The sequence below is a fragment of the Rhipicephalus microplus genome, chromosome 2 (assembly GCF_043290135.1).
Source record: "Rhipicephalus microplus isolate Deutch F79 chromosome 2, USDA_Rmic, whole genome shotgun sequence".
In the NCBI taxonomy this organism is placed as follows: domain Eukaryota; kingdom Metazoa; phylum Arthropoda; class Arachnida; order Ixodida; family Ixodidae; genus Rhipicephalus; species Rhipicephalus microplus.
In genome coordinates this window covers 22,305,074-22,317,651 of record NC_134701.1, presented here as the reverse complement: position 1 = coordinate 22,317,651, position 12,578 = coordinate 22,305,074, and the positions used below count along the sequence as shown (strand labels likewise).

General features: G+C 42.9%; 1 protein-coding gene across 1 annotated transcript in view; it reads left to right on the top strand.

Moving 5' to 3' along the window:
* Positions 1-11,924, top strand: part of LOC119169179 (lysoplasmalogenase TMEM86A) — a 35,640-nt gene extending 23,716 nt beyond the window's left edge. Inside the window, exons 2-3 of the mRNA XM_037420294.2 lie at positions 476-869; positions 5,079-11,924. Of these exons, the coding sequence (XP_037276191.2) occupies positions 476-869; positions 5,079-5,464 (780 nt within the window). The 3' untranslated portion in view covers positions 5,465-11,924. The remainder of the gene's footprint in view (positions 1-475; positions 870-5,078) is intronic.
* Positions 11,925-12,578: the final 654 nt, after the last annotated feature.

The following is a 12,578-nucleotide window of genomic DNA, read 5'->3' as shown; positions in this document are numbered from 1 at the left end:
GTAACTCCACACACTCTCAGTTCTTTTGTTCCTCTCTTAGGCAAATTTATGATTCGTCACTGCTGTGTTAATTTTTTGAGCACAAGCTGGAGACGGCAGCTGCTGTCTGAGAAAACCATCTCTAGGCTCTAGTGAAATCTGGTGTTCAACTAGTTTTTACCTGTTGAAAAATTTACTCCCTGGTTTACACATTTTTAGGAGATTTGAATTCACATACAGTCCTGTCGATTTTTCTTTTGCTCTTTTGACGGTCTTTAAATAGCCCTTGTTGCTTTTTAAACCTTTTGTAGTATTATAATTAGCTCTAAGTATCACTTATGCACTCTGGTGTCATTCTCATTGTTATGTTACTCAGTGTGGTAAAATCCTGCTCTTTTTTTTATATGAAGTGGCCTTGTTCTTCTTGTCCTGCCCTATTGTATTTTAAATTGATATGTGTATAAAAAATAAATGGACAACTGCATAAACTGTGCAGGTGAAATGTGTGGGTCCCAAACTGGTGCCGTTCTTGAAGACGGTTGCCCTCTACTTTGTGGTGGCCATCTCATGGCAACCATCATGGCTGGGCTGCCTGCTCAAGTGCCTGCCAGTGGTCTTCCTCATGGTGTTTGTCGTGCTGCACGGCATCTCGCTTGGTGACGCACGCCACTGCTACTCGCGCCGCGTGCTCTTTGGCCTCGGCCTGTCTTGTCTCGGTGATGCGCTGCTTGTGTGGCCTTGGGGTTTCCTGCCAGGAATGGCGGCCTTTGGTGCGGCCCATCTGTTCTACATTGCAGCCTTTGGCACGCAACCGCTCAACCTGTGGGCTGGTGCTGTCTGCCTGGCCTGCATCGCCGCTGCTGCCACTTTGCTGCTGCCAAATCTGAATGGTGAGTCACCGAATTGGTTTGGGTGAACTGCCATTTGAGGTTTTTATCAACACTGGCACGTTTTACATAAAGAAGGAAACGCTCATTCATAAGCTGCACTGTAGCTGTTATGGTGAGTGGTAGCGGTATTACAAACAAAAATGTCAACCCAAGCTTTGTATGAAGTTTCCTTTATGTGCAGTAATACCTCAATAAATAGAATGGAAAAAGATATCTAGACAAGCACATTTTCTAGGTAAGCAGGGTGTGAAAATTGCAGGGAAAAGTCAAGTTCTAGTATGAAAAAACTTTACCTTTACTGATCAGTTTTTTGACAGAAACACCTTTGTAAAGGTTTTAAAGAGAAAAAAGTGCTGGAAGTTTGCACCAAGTAGGAGCAAAGCATGGTACAGTGAAGCACGGGCTTGTCACCACTTGTCCTCCTCTTCAACTGACACGTCGAGTTTCGATGTGCACGGCTTCCTCCTTGTGAGTACGCACTTTCCTGGGATGTCCCATGACTGTCTTGCCATGATTAGGCAGTGTAGAGCGGAGGTTGCGCACAATTTCAGAATTGGTGGGTTAGCAGAGCATACTCCCGGAGACACAGTTCTGCAGTACCTAACTGGAGACGCGGTGTGAAGGCTACACTATTACGATGAAGGTGCTGTGCATAGAGGTGCTTGGAATCACAAGAGACAAAGGTGTTTCGCTTAGAGCGCTTATAAAGCCATCGATGTATGGATGGATCAGCAATGGATGAATTTTTCCTCTCTGCGACAGAGGTAATTCAATAACCAACGGGAAGCAGTAGAATTGCAATGCTTCACCTAGCAATTGAAAACTGCTATTGCTCTGGCTTTTTTCCCAACTGTAGTCCATGCTTTTCCTACTTTTAGGTCTGAGGGAAAAATAATGAAAGTTATTGCTATTTTTTTTAACTGACGAGACAGTTGACATACATCCACCCATTTTCTTAACCAGAACGCATGAACATCAACCACCGAGTCTGTAAGCATCTGTTGCAGGTGTCCCGGTGTCTGGTTCCTAGAACAGCTGAGCAGAAGACAGGAGCACAAAACTGTTCATCGCAGGCATGCACATATTCTTGTTGATTTTGCCGCTGTGCTCCGTTCAATGCGGCTTATCGACTGGGCGGCCGAGGCTCATGCGTTCAGGTTTTAAAAAATGGGAGGCTGTACATAAGGCGTGACAGCATATCCTTTGGCAATGCCTAGCTCGTAATTATTTGCCAACATGTCCCACTTGCTGCTTTGTTGAAGTGTCATTCGGTCAAAATAGTCAAATATGAAAAAGAGAACAACCTTGCAATACTTAGCCGTGCTGATGTAGAGGTTTAGTTAAAAATAAAAAAAGAAGAAATGAACTATGGCCTCCATGTTGTCTCCTAAAATATAGGTACACGCTGATGCCTTCAAAGAATAATTCATGAGTGTCAACTGAGCAGGCGTTTTTCAATTCACAGTGGTGGTTCAACTGGCGCCATTTTGCTTCAATTCCATATTGCTGCGCACATTCGAGTACAGCTTGCAGCAACTGCGGCAATGTTTACTAGTTCACCTGTTTACATAGCATCGGAATGTTTAAGGCCCAAAAATATTCTTGGTCTCAACAAACACTACTAGAGCTTTTTCATAATCCTGCCGTAGCCCCGCGATGCTTTCCAGCAATGCACTTTTTTTCATTACATTCAGCCTAACAAAGGCTTCTGCAACTCTGCTTCTGCTTCTGTTGAAAGTTTTGTATGCCTTTGATAGTCTCTTTTATTTGGTACGGAACTGGTGATAGCACATAGAAAAATGATTTTTATCATATGCGAGTCTTTTCACGTATCAGAATATAGACGCTAAAGCCAAGTGGCAGCAGCTGTCAACACGGCGCAAAGTAAACAACGTGGTCACGCAAATGAAGATTCGGCGAGCAAAAGTGATATTTCCGAATAAAAGTAGATGCTTCTTAATTGTGGCATGCAACACCCTTCTGTATGCACATCATAAAGCTAAGCCTTAATGCCCATGTTCAGCTAGTTCGACACGATGTGGTGCAGCTGCTGCTAGCGCACGTCCCAGCACTCTCTTAATTGTGAAACTGACTTAGCGTGGAGGCAAGCCTGCACATGTGGAACTGTGCTCTCAAGTGTTGTAAATGCCGTTAGAACTAAGTGTTGTCATCAATCAACAAAAATAATAATAACAAAAAAAAAAAAGGCCATCTGGTTTGTCTAGGCTGGAACTGCCATCAGCAGAAGCTTAGCGGGCTACTCATGCCTTTTTCTTATCATTATTACTGATGATGCAACAGCAATTGTCCTCAGCTACACACTTATTGCTGGTAGCTCGTGTTTCAAGGGTAGCATTTGAATAACTCCAGCTAAATTTTTCAGTTCAGTTTCGTGAGATTTTATAAATAAATTGGCAATTACTTTTTAGCATCATCTCCACAGCATAGTACGTTAATCAAAGTATCGTGCCGACATTCATGATTCATCTGTAGAATCAAGGAAGCTGTTGCACCTTGACAAATTCATTCTTGCCACCACATATTCAAATGTCGGCACTTTAAACGCTGTCCCCAGCTGTCATTGCAGCCGTTCGAGGACTTCCGTTGCACTTCAAGTGTCAGAGACCAGATACACAAAATACAAAAGTGCATGTGCTCGTTGGAAAAAGAAAAAGAAAATTTTGCAGTATGTCTCTGTTCTTGCAATGTTGTTGTTACCCGTTGTCAAAGCAAGGTGGACAGAATACGCGAGTAGAAGCATTTCTTTTTTTTTTTGCAGAAAAGTTTATTTTAGATGTCCGTAAATTAGGCGGGGACGCAAGTCAGTAGTAAATACAGCAATCCAGGTTGAATCAGATCTAATCCAATTCACATCCTAAATAGTTGAGTCAGTAAATACAGCAGTTCAGGTCGATCTAATTCAATTTAATGCAGTCCACATCCTAAGCGGCATAGGCTACAGCCATTATAGTAAACTATGCTCCAGTAGCAGAACTGGCCAGGCTCCCGTGTCCTCATTTTACTTGGATGCCATGAGATGGCACCACTTCTACATTTCCTAGCAGCTTTAACTGCGATGTCGGACTGTCGCAGGCTCCTTCAAACTTTCATGTGCAGTTACTTTTAACTTGTGTGTTTTCGTCCTGGTTTTTCTGAACATCAATCTGCGGACTTGCTCACTGCCTGGCTCAGGGGTATTATTTTGGCCAGATGTGCATATTCTTTCACATTTACTACATGTGCTCAGAACATTCTGAGTGCGCCTGGTAAACATGTTTACTTATATGGTGCGCCTGATTGTTTTTTTACCGCTCGAGGTTTTGTTTCCAGTGCACAGAGTTTTCCATGCAGATGTGGCGGTCATGGAATTTTCTTCTAATCATCATGGAATACCTGGAATAGTCAGGGAATTTAGAAATAGGAAATTGGTAGACACCCTGTCTTAGGTCCCTTGTTATGGCGCATCGAAGGAGTGGCCATTGTGGGGGTGGTGGGGGTTTGCCGTTCACACCATGCCCTCCTTTACTCCAAGGACTTCTAGAAAAAATAAAGCAAAAACCACCAGCATTACTTTCACCTGATCATTTAGTTGTCGTATCTCATATGGCATATGCATGTTCGCGGGAAGCCGTACTTATTGCCCAAGCATGTGAGTTGCACGAGAACACTTGTCCAGTAATCGCTTTTTAATAGCATATTCATGAACAAAAATTCATGTGTACAGGGTATTGTTAAAGCCAACATTTCGACAAGCTTACTTGGCTTCTTCAAAATGCCTTGTAGAGAAGAGCATCCCTCCACTTTATACTTGGATTGATCCCCGGCTCCGGCTTGGTATTATTGAATTTGGTACCAGTTTTATTTTCTACAAGACGTTTCATAAATATTATCAGAAGTGCTCAACTCGAAGTCTTTGACAGTGAAAGGAGAATGCCAGTTAGTGCTGACGCTTCTAAAAATTATATAGTACAATAGAAGTGATCCATAGTGAGCTGTGGCGATTATTCAATTCACAATCTATGCAGGCAATTGCATATAGTATGTCCTGATTTGCAACAAGTTTTCTTCACCTTCTTTCTTTTTTGCAAGGCTGCTGGTTTTCTGGTTAGGATTTTTTTTCCCCCTTTTGCAATCACCTTATGATGCCAATAATTTGTAGAAACCGCATTGTGACTAATTGTTGACTTCAGCATGCGTCTTGTTGCGCAGGCGTGTACCTGTTTGCTGTGCCAGTGTATGGCCTTGTGCTCATGGTGATGGTGTGGCGTGGCGTCTCACGCGTGCGATTCTTCGACGACCTCTGGACCTGGACCAAGCTGTGCTCCTGCTTTGGGGGCATCCTCTTTGCTGCCTCCGACCTACTGATTGCGCTCAACCTTTTTTACCTGAGCACTCCTCCCAGGTACATCCAGCACATCATCATGCTCTCCTACTATGCAGCGCAACTCGGGATAGCTCTGTCAGTCGTCGACTGTCGCACCATGGCGGCCATTAGTGCGGCCAATGAGCAGCCAGAACCCTGCCGCAATGGAAGCTCCTGCTCTGCAGCTGCTGCCACTCACATGCCAAGTACATCAAAGACGAGGCTAGAATAAAGCATGAACAGTGCAGTGAAATGGTTCTTGCCAAGGAAGCATTGTCTCCGAGAGCACCGTAAGTTCTTGGTCCCTTCCAGGATGAACGTGCACCAGGCTTAGCTTAGAGCCTGCTCCAATTATAGACATTTCTTCAGTGAACAAAACCGTTTCTGATTGGTGGTAATCATTGGAAAAATGCACTGTGCATGTGATAGCTGGCATCATCATATTGCATTCTTACATCTCGTGGACGCTGTGCATGTGAAATAGTGTTGACTCTGCAACCGTCAGCCGATTCTGTCTGCTGATGATGACCCATCTCCGTTGGTAATACTATGTCACGGAAATTCAGCAGTCCTCTCCGATCAAAATTTTGCCCACATGATTGTTAACTGGTGAAACCACCTTTGTGGAACAGGACAGAACAGCCGATTTTGGCTACGTTCCGACTAGAGCATCTAGTGGCGCAGCACTGTACGTTCTAATTATCCACAAGTACTCTTTTTTAGGTGTAGAGACTTATTCTTCACTGATCTGATGTGCTGCCATCATTTTGAAGAATTATTTAGGCCAGGTGTGCAAGGTTATAGATCTGCAACAAGGAATTGAATGCCTTTCCTGTTTCTTCCGGCATACAACACAGTCTGACAGCCTCTCGGAACACTACTCCAACCATCACACTCCCCGAGCACAGCAGTAATCTGATGGTGCTAGTCATGCTTCACACCTGGCCTGGAAAAGTTGTGTGGTCAGTATTATTGTCATGAGAGAAGGACGGAGATAGTTTTCTGTAGCTGGACCATAGAGTACACATATAAAGAACACGAACAATCGTTGTTCATGCTTCAACTAGATACATTCTTGCCACAGCTTGGTCTCCAAAAATTGTGCAATTCAACCCAAGATCAAACACCATGCATCTTGTAAGTCAGAGGCCATATTTTTTAACTAATTTGTCCTCTTTATTTATTTATTTATTTATTAGAATACCCTCAGGGCCCGTAGGGCATTACAGAGGGGGTGGGTAGAACATTTTATAACACACAAGAAAAAAAGACAAAGAAAAGAAACTAGTGTCAGATGCGCAAATCACGAAGGCAACATAAATCAACTAAACATGTATAAGTAAGAATTCAGGCACATACAAGACAAAGATAGATAATGGGAACTGCGTATAGTTACAAACATTGCTGAGAAATTGCAGTCTTGAATAACAAAGGGTCTGTTATTGTTACAATGGAAGAGGGAAGGTGGTTCCAATCGGCGGCTGTTTTCGGTAAGAAGGCTGCTGAAAAGAATTTGGTGCGGCAAAATGGAATGGCAACCTTATGCTGGTGATCAATGCGCGATGAGTGGTATGACGGTTGTGAAATGAGGTCTCGCTTCATTGATGGATTGTGAAAAAATATCTTATGAAAAAAATGCAGCCGCACCAGTTTCCTCCGGACAGTTAAATTGGGCAGGTCAAGGTTAGATTTCATTTCTGATATGCTAGCAGTACGGGAATAATTAGAACAAATGAACCGAGCTGAGCGGTTCTGAACAGATTCTAACGTGTTGATTAAATTTTGCTGCACGGGATCCCATATAGCAGACGCGTACTCAAGTTTGGGCGAATTAGTGATCGGTATAGTAGAATTTTGAGGGACAGCGGAGCGCGAGAAAAGTTGCGGCGTAAGTATCCTAGCGTTCGGTTAGCGTTATTACAGATGTAGATAACATGCGTGTGCCAAGATAGATTGTTGGTAATGTAAACGCCGAGGTACTTATATGAAGAGACATGCTGGAGGGGAACTGCGTTATTTCTGTAGGTACAGGGGGGAGAAATAGATCGCCGGGTTATTGACATGCATTTAGATTTAGTTGAGAGTCATAAGCCATTTATTGCACCAGGTTGAGACAGTGTCAAGGTCTGACTGTAGAAATTGGTTATCTGATTCATTGTTTATTTTGCGGTAAATTACACAATCGTCTGCAAATAGCCTTATAGTGGAGTTAATGCTGTCGGGGAGATCATTAATATATATATAAGGAAAAGTAGAGGGCCTAATACGGAACCTTGGGGTACGCCGGATGTTACTTTAGAAAGAGGTGAGTTATAGTCATTAGTTGTTACAAACTGAGTGCGATTAGTCAGAAAGCATTCAATCCATTTAAGAATGTTCGGGTCAATGTTTAAGGCACTAATTTTTAGGAGGAGTAATAGGTGAGATACTTTATCGAAAGCTTTTTGAAAGTCAAGAAAAATGCAATGCACAAGTGAGCCGCGATCTAAAGCCGATGCTATGTCATTAGTAAAATAAAGAAGTTGGGTTTCACATGAGTAACTTTTTCGGAATCCGTGCTGGTAGGGAGTAAAAAAAGAGTTTGATTCTAGGAATGAGACAAGGTTGGAGTAAATTATATGTTCTAACATTTTACAAGGAACACTGGTTAAGGAAATTGGTCTGTAATTGAGAGGAGACTGGGTGTTACCAGACTTGTGCAGAGGGACCACCTTCCCCACTTTCCAGTCAAGCGGCAAAGTGGAGGTCTGAATAGATTGCGAAAAGATTAGGGACAAGTAAATTGATGAATACAATGCAGTGTTTTTTAGAAACTTTGAGTTGATTTCATCTGCGCCACAAGAAGAGGATAACTTAAGCTTGTGAATTAAATTTTGCACTCCAACGGCATCAACGGTAACAGGATACATGGGTAAAAAATCACGACTAGGCATTTGTGGCAACGCAGAAGCAGAGCAACTTGAAAAAGAAGTAACAAAAAAATCATTTAATGCAATGCAACACTCTTCACAGCGAACTGGCTGTTCGTCTGAGTTCGTAAGCATAATGTTTTGCTTTTCCCTAGGTTTAACAGTTTTCCAAAACTTAGAAGGGTTGGTTACAAGAATTGAGGGAAGGGTATTATTAAGAAAAACGCGCTTGGCTTCCTTGATAGCTGCTCTGTATTCGGAAAGGACAGATTTGTACACGTGCCAACGGGCGAACGAATGAGTCTGCTTTGCCTGACGGAACAACCGTTTCTTTTTATTCCGCAATTTTTTTATGTCAGTTGAAAACCAAGGGGGGCGTTGGCGACCCTTGATAACGTATGTGGGAATGTATCGCGTGATTAAAGATTCAACTTTCATTTTGAACAAGTTCCAGTTTTGTTGAACACTGCGATCAAAGAAGCCATTAGCAGAGCTCTCAAAATTCGATTCGAGTTCACTGTTGATTGAGTCATAATCGCCGCGTGAGTAGTCTCTGTTTTCCGATTGTTTGACCGACGCCTTAAAGAACCTGTTAGATTGAAGTGCACGAAACAATGGTCACTTATGCCTGGGATATATGAAATAGAATGGACAAGGTCTGGTACAGTGGTGAGAATCAGATCAAGAACATTTGATGAAGTGGGGCCCATTCTTGTTGGCTGCGTTACGAGTTGGGTAAGGTTAAAGTCTTCACACAGTTCCACGAAATGTAAACTGTCGGCTGAAAGTGAGCTCAATGAACAAGAAGGAAGTGACCAGTTTATTTTTGGGTAGTTAAAATCGCCTAGAAGAAAAACAGGTGTATGCGGGTGCCTTTTGACAATATCATTCAAAGCATCATGCGGTTGCTCGCAAAACACTGGCGTCGCACTCGGAGGGCGGTAACAGCCACAAATTATGACATTTTGATAGTTGACATGGAGGGAAACACAGACAAATTCTAAAGGTGATGCTATTACTACTTGGCTAGAAACTATATAATCAGCTACGGCTATAAGTACACCACCTCCTGGCGATTCTTCTCTATCACATCTGTAAATGGTATAATATTTTCACAATCGAACAGCTCTACACTTTCAATGTTAGGGGTAAGCCAGGTTTCCGTTAACACTACAACATCGGCGGCGCAGTCATCAAAAATTGAAGATAATGCATCCCGTTTGTTAAGAACACTTCGTACGTTAGAATATAAAACTGAGTAGTTACGATAAGTGGCCGAGGGGTGAACTTTGTTAGGATAAGAGCGTATCTTCGTCGGCATGCGTAGCGGAGGACGAAGCTTCTGATGAGTTCTGCGCATGTGTATGCGGCTCACAAACGCTGTCGGTCACCGGCGAGTACACGAAGCACTTTTTGTTGATGTAAAGCTTATTGTACTTGACGGTATACTTCTCGCCACTCGCCTTGCCGAATTCAAAAAGCTTCTTGTGCACGCTTCTTGTTGCGCGGCAAAAATCCTCGCTGATTGACACATGAGACTCGCGAAAACTACTTCTAGACTGCAGTATGCTTTCTCGGAACTTAAAAGAAGCAAATTTTACGATCACTGGTCGAGATTTGCCAACTACGAATCTGCCTAGCCTGTGCGCGCGGGATATGCGGTAGTCGCTACCTCCCAAGTTTAGCTTCATAGCTTCATTGAGGATTTGGCAAACTTTTTCTTCTGATTGCGTCCACGTTTCCGAATCGCAATCTTCTATTCCATAAAAAATCAAGTTTTCTCGGCGAGAGCGATCTTCAAATTCGTCAAGGCGCTTGTTAACCGAAAGTACCTCTGGTACCCGTTGACGATTCGGCTCGCTGTCTGAGACCCGGACACATTCCTCAACTGCGCACAATCGCAGTTGAGGAATGTGTTTATGATTTTTGTCACTTGCTGATGCAAAACTCCAACACTCATAAAGGCACCCGGTTGAATTATGTGTGAGAAAATAATACTACTACATGTGTCAGCAAGTCTTTACAAACTGAAGTCCATATTGACAATTTTCTAAGTAATTGTCTTCACCAAAGAAGAGCTGATAACCTCAAGGATAGAGTGCTGCAGAAATGTTTTAGAATATGTCTGGTAGGAGTGTAGTTCTTAATGCGCCCTTTGTATCAGTGAGTACATTGAAATCTACGCAAGCATGGGGCTCTGACAAGGAGATGCGTGCATGATTTCTTTTTTTCCTTTGAATGTGCAGCTCGCCATGCTTTATTCGGCAGACTTTAGGTATGTGGCGTTCTTAACAGAGAAAAGAGAGAGCCGTTCTTGGCTGAATTTGAGGATGGCAAAATCCAGGCCACAGGCTGCGCTTTTATGTTTGGCTCGCGTGTTCGTGCTGGAAAAGTGTTGCAGGGAGAGAGGGCGCTTTTGACGAAGGTTTCGTGGCGTCATGAGAAAGTATACTTGGGGGAAATCTTGGAATGCATGAATTGCGGTGCGGCCGGCGCTGCAGTCAACTGCTGGCTCGCGCATGCGCAGACACTTGAAGGGCCATAGTGCTGAACCATGTCATCTGCTATAGTGGCGTGCGAGTAGTGTTAGCTGCACCACATGTTATGCGATCCGAGATTTACCCTAAGGGTGAAACAGACTGTACATGATCTGGTGCAACCAAGTGTTGCCAACAACGCTTTGCACATGAAAGGCAAAGATGCTATTCCCTCTCCTCCTGATGAGCATCGACTTCTGTCTTCATGTGGGAACCAGTTTTTTCTCGAGTCAGTACATTTGCGACTATAAAAAAAAAGAACTCTGAAAAGCAGCTTTGCCGGAGTACAAAAGTGTGATGGGGCGAAGCACATTGAAAATTTGAAGAGGCCACTGTCAATCGGACGTTGACCGAGTCATTGGGAATTTCGAATTGTTAGGATAGTAAAATTTCAATGTGAATCGAATCCAGTAGCAATTGCTATTAAAAAAAAGTTCAAAATTTCCAATATTCACTCACATCTAAATATTACACATGGCAGGACACGTAGGCGATTTGAATTAAGTAACGACAGGGTATAAAAATTGCTGTAGTTGTCCTTCAAGTACTACAGATTATAGCTAACACAATGGAGGGTTTTTTATGAATAAGTGAGTAGTGGTGTTATTGTAATGTGTTAAAGGCTTATTTACTTTTTTAGACAGTATAAAACGTACCACAACACTTTATTCAATGTATTTTATGCACACACATTTGGTACACAGTGCCTTCAAAATTTACATTAATGTGCACATTTATTAAAGTGCGACTGTCTTTGGCAGTGGTTTGTGTACATGCTTAATGCTGTCAGCAAGTTTCAAAAATGCTTCTCTATTCTAGTTACCTAATTGACATTTGCAATGTTGATGAACGCCTCTGCCACAAACCTGTGAGAAGTCTGTTGGGACCTTTTAGCAGAATGAAAAAGGAGGCGAGTATCATCGGGTGGAATTATCATGCAGGCTGCGAACATGCACTTGCATTGGCTACAAGCCACTTTCAAGAAAAGCCGCGCTTTGCCATTCGAAGACATTCCTATTTGCACTGTATGTTTTGCCTATGTTGGAACATTCTGTTGCAGTGTGTTATGCACGGTTTCAGTAGTGATGTTAGCTTAAAACAGCACGCATTTATACCGAGATTTTTCAGGCCCAGTTTTCCTGTTCTACCAATGTCAAATGAATGCTCAAGTCAACCTCCTTACGGAGGCTTTTGTAAAAGTGCATTTGGTGCTAGTCACATGAAAATAAATTCTTCTGAAGCTTCACATGTGTGTGTGTGGTTCTTTCATTTACAGACTGACCAAGCTTTGTAGATACTGAACCCTTGTTTTCAACTTCTTGTTCACACTAATATAGTTCTTGCATTTTCGATCGGATTATTCCAAGTGCATGGCTTCCACACTTTGTCTTCTATGAAATGCAAACTGGAATATTGGCAAAGAGTGCTTGTGCGTGGTAGCTTCCTTGTGCCATACTGCACTGTAAAGAAGACATATGTTTATCAAGGGTGTATTTATGATACACCTGCAAATATACCATGTGACCTGCCCGCTTGCACGTTGTGATTCTAGTGCTTCCTAAAGTTCTGCATGCAAACTATATTGACGAGTGTCTACATGTGAACGAAAACCACGATGGGGTGATTCAATGCACATCATCTAGTGCGCCTCGAGTTATTCAAGGATGAAGAAGACGTTCTTGCTATTCAGCTGTTTTCAACACGCTGCTTTCGCTGTTTAATGGAGTACGTAGCCGTCGTTTCCTCACGTTGCACCATTACACTAGCGAAGGTGCTAGACTGCAGCCCTGCCTGATGCTCGACACTCCCACTGGGAGTTGTTCATCCACCCCGAATGCATCGTCACCTATTACTCCTGTGCATTGCTTCAGTTGGTGGTTGCGAGGCCCCGTGCCAGAGT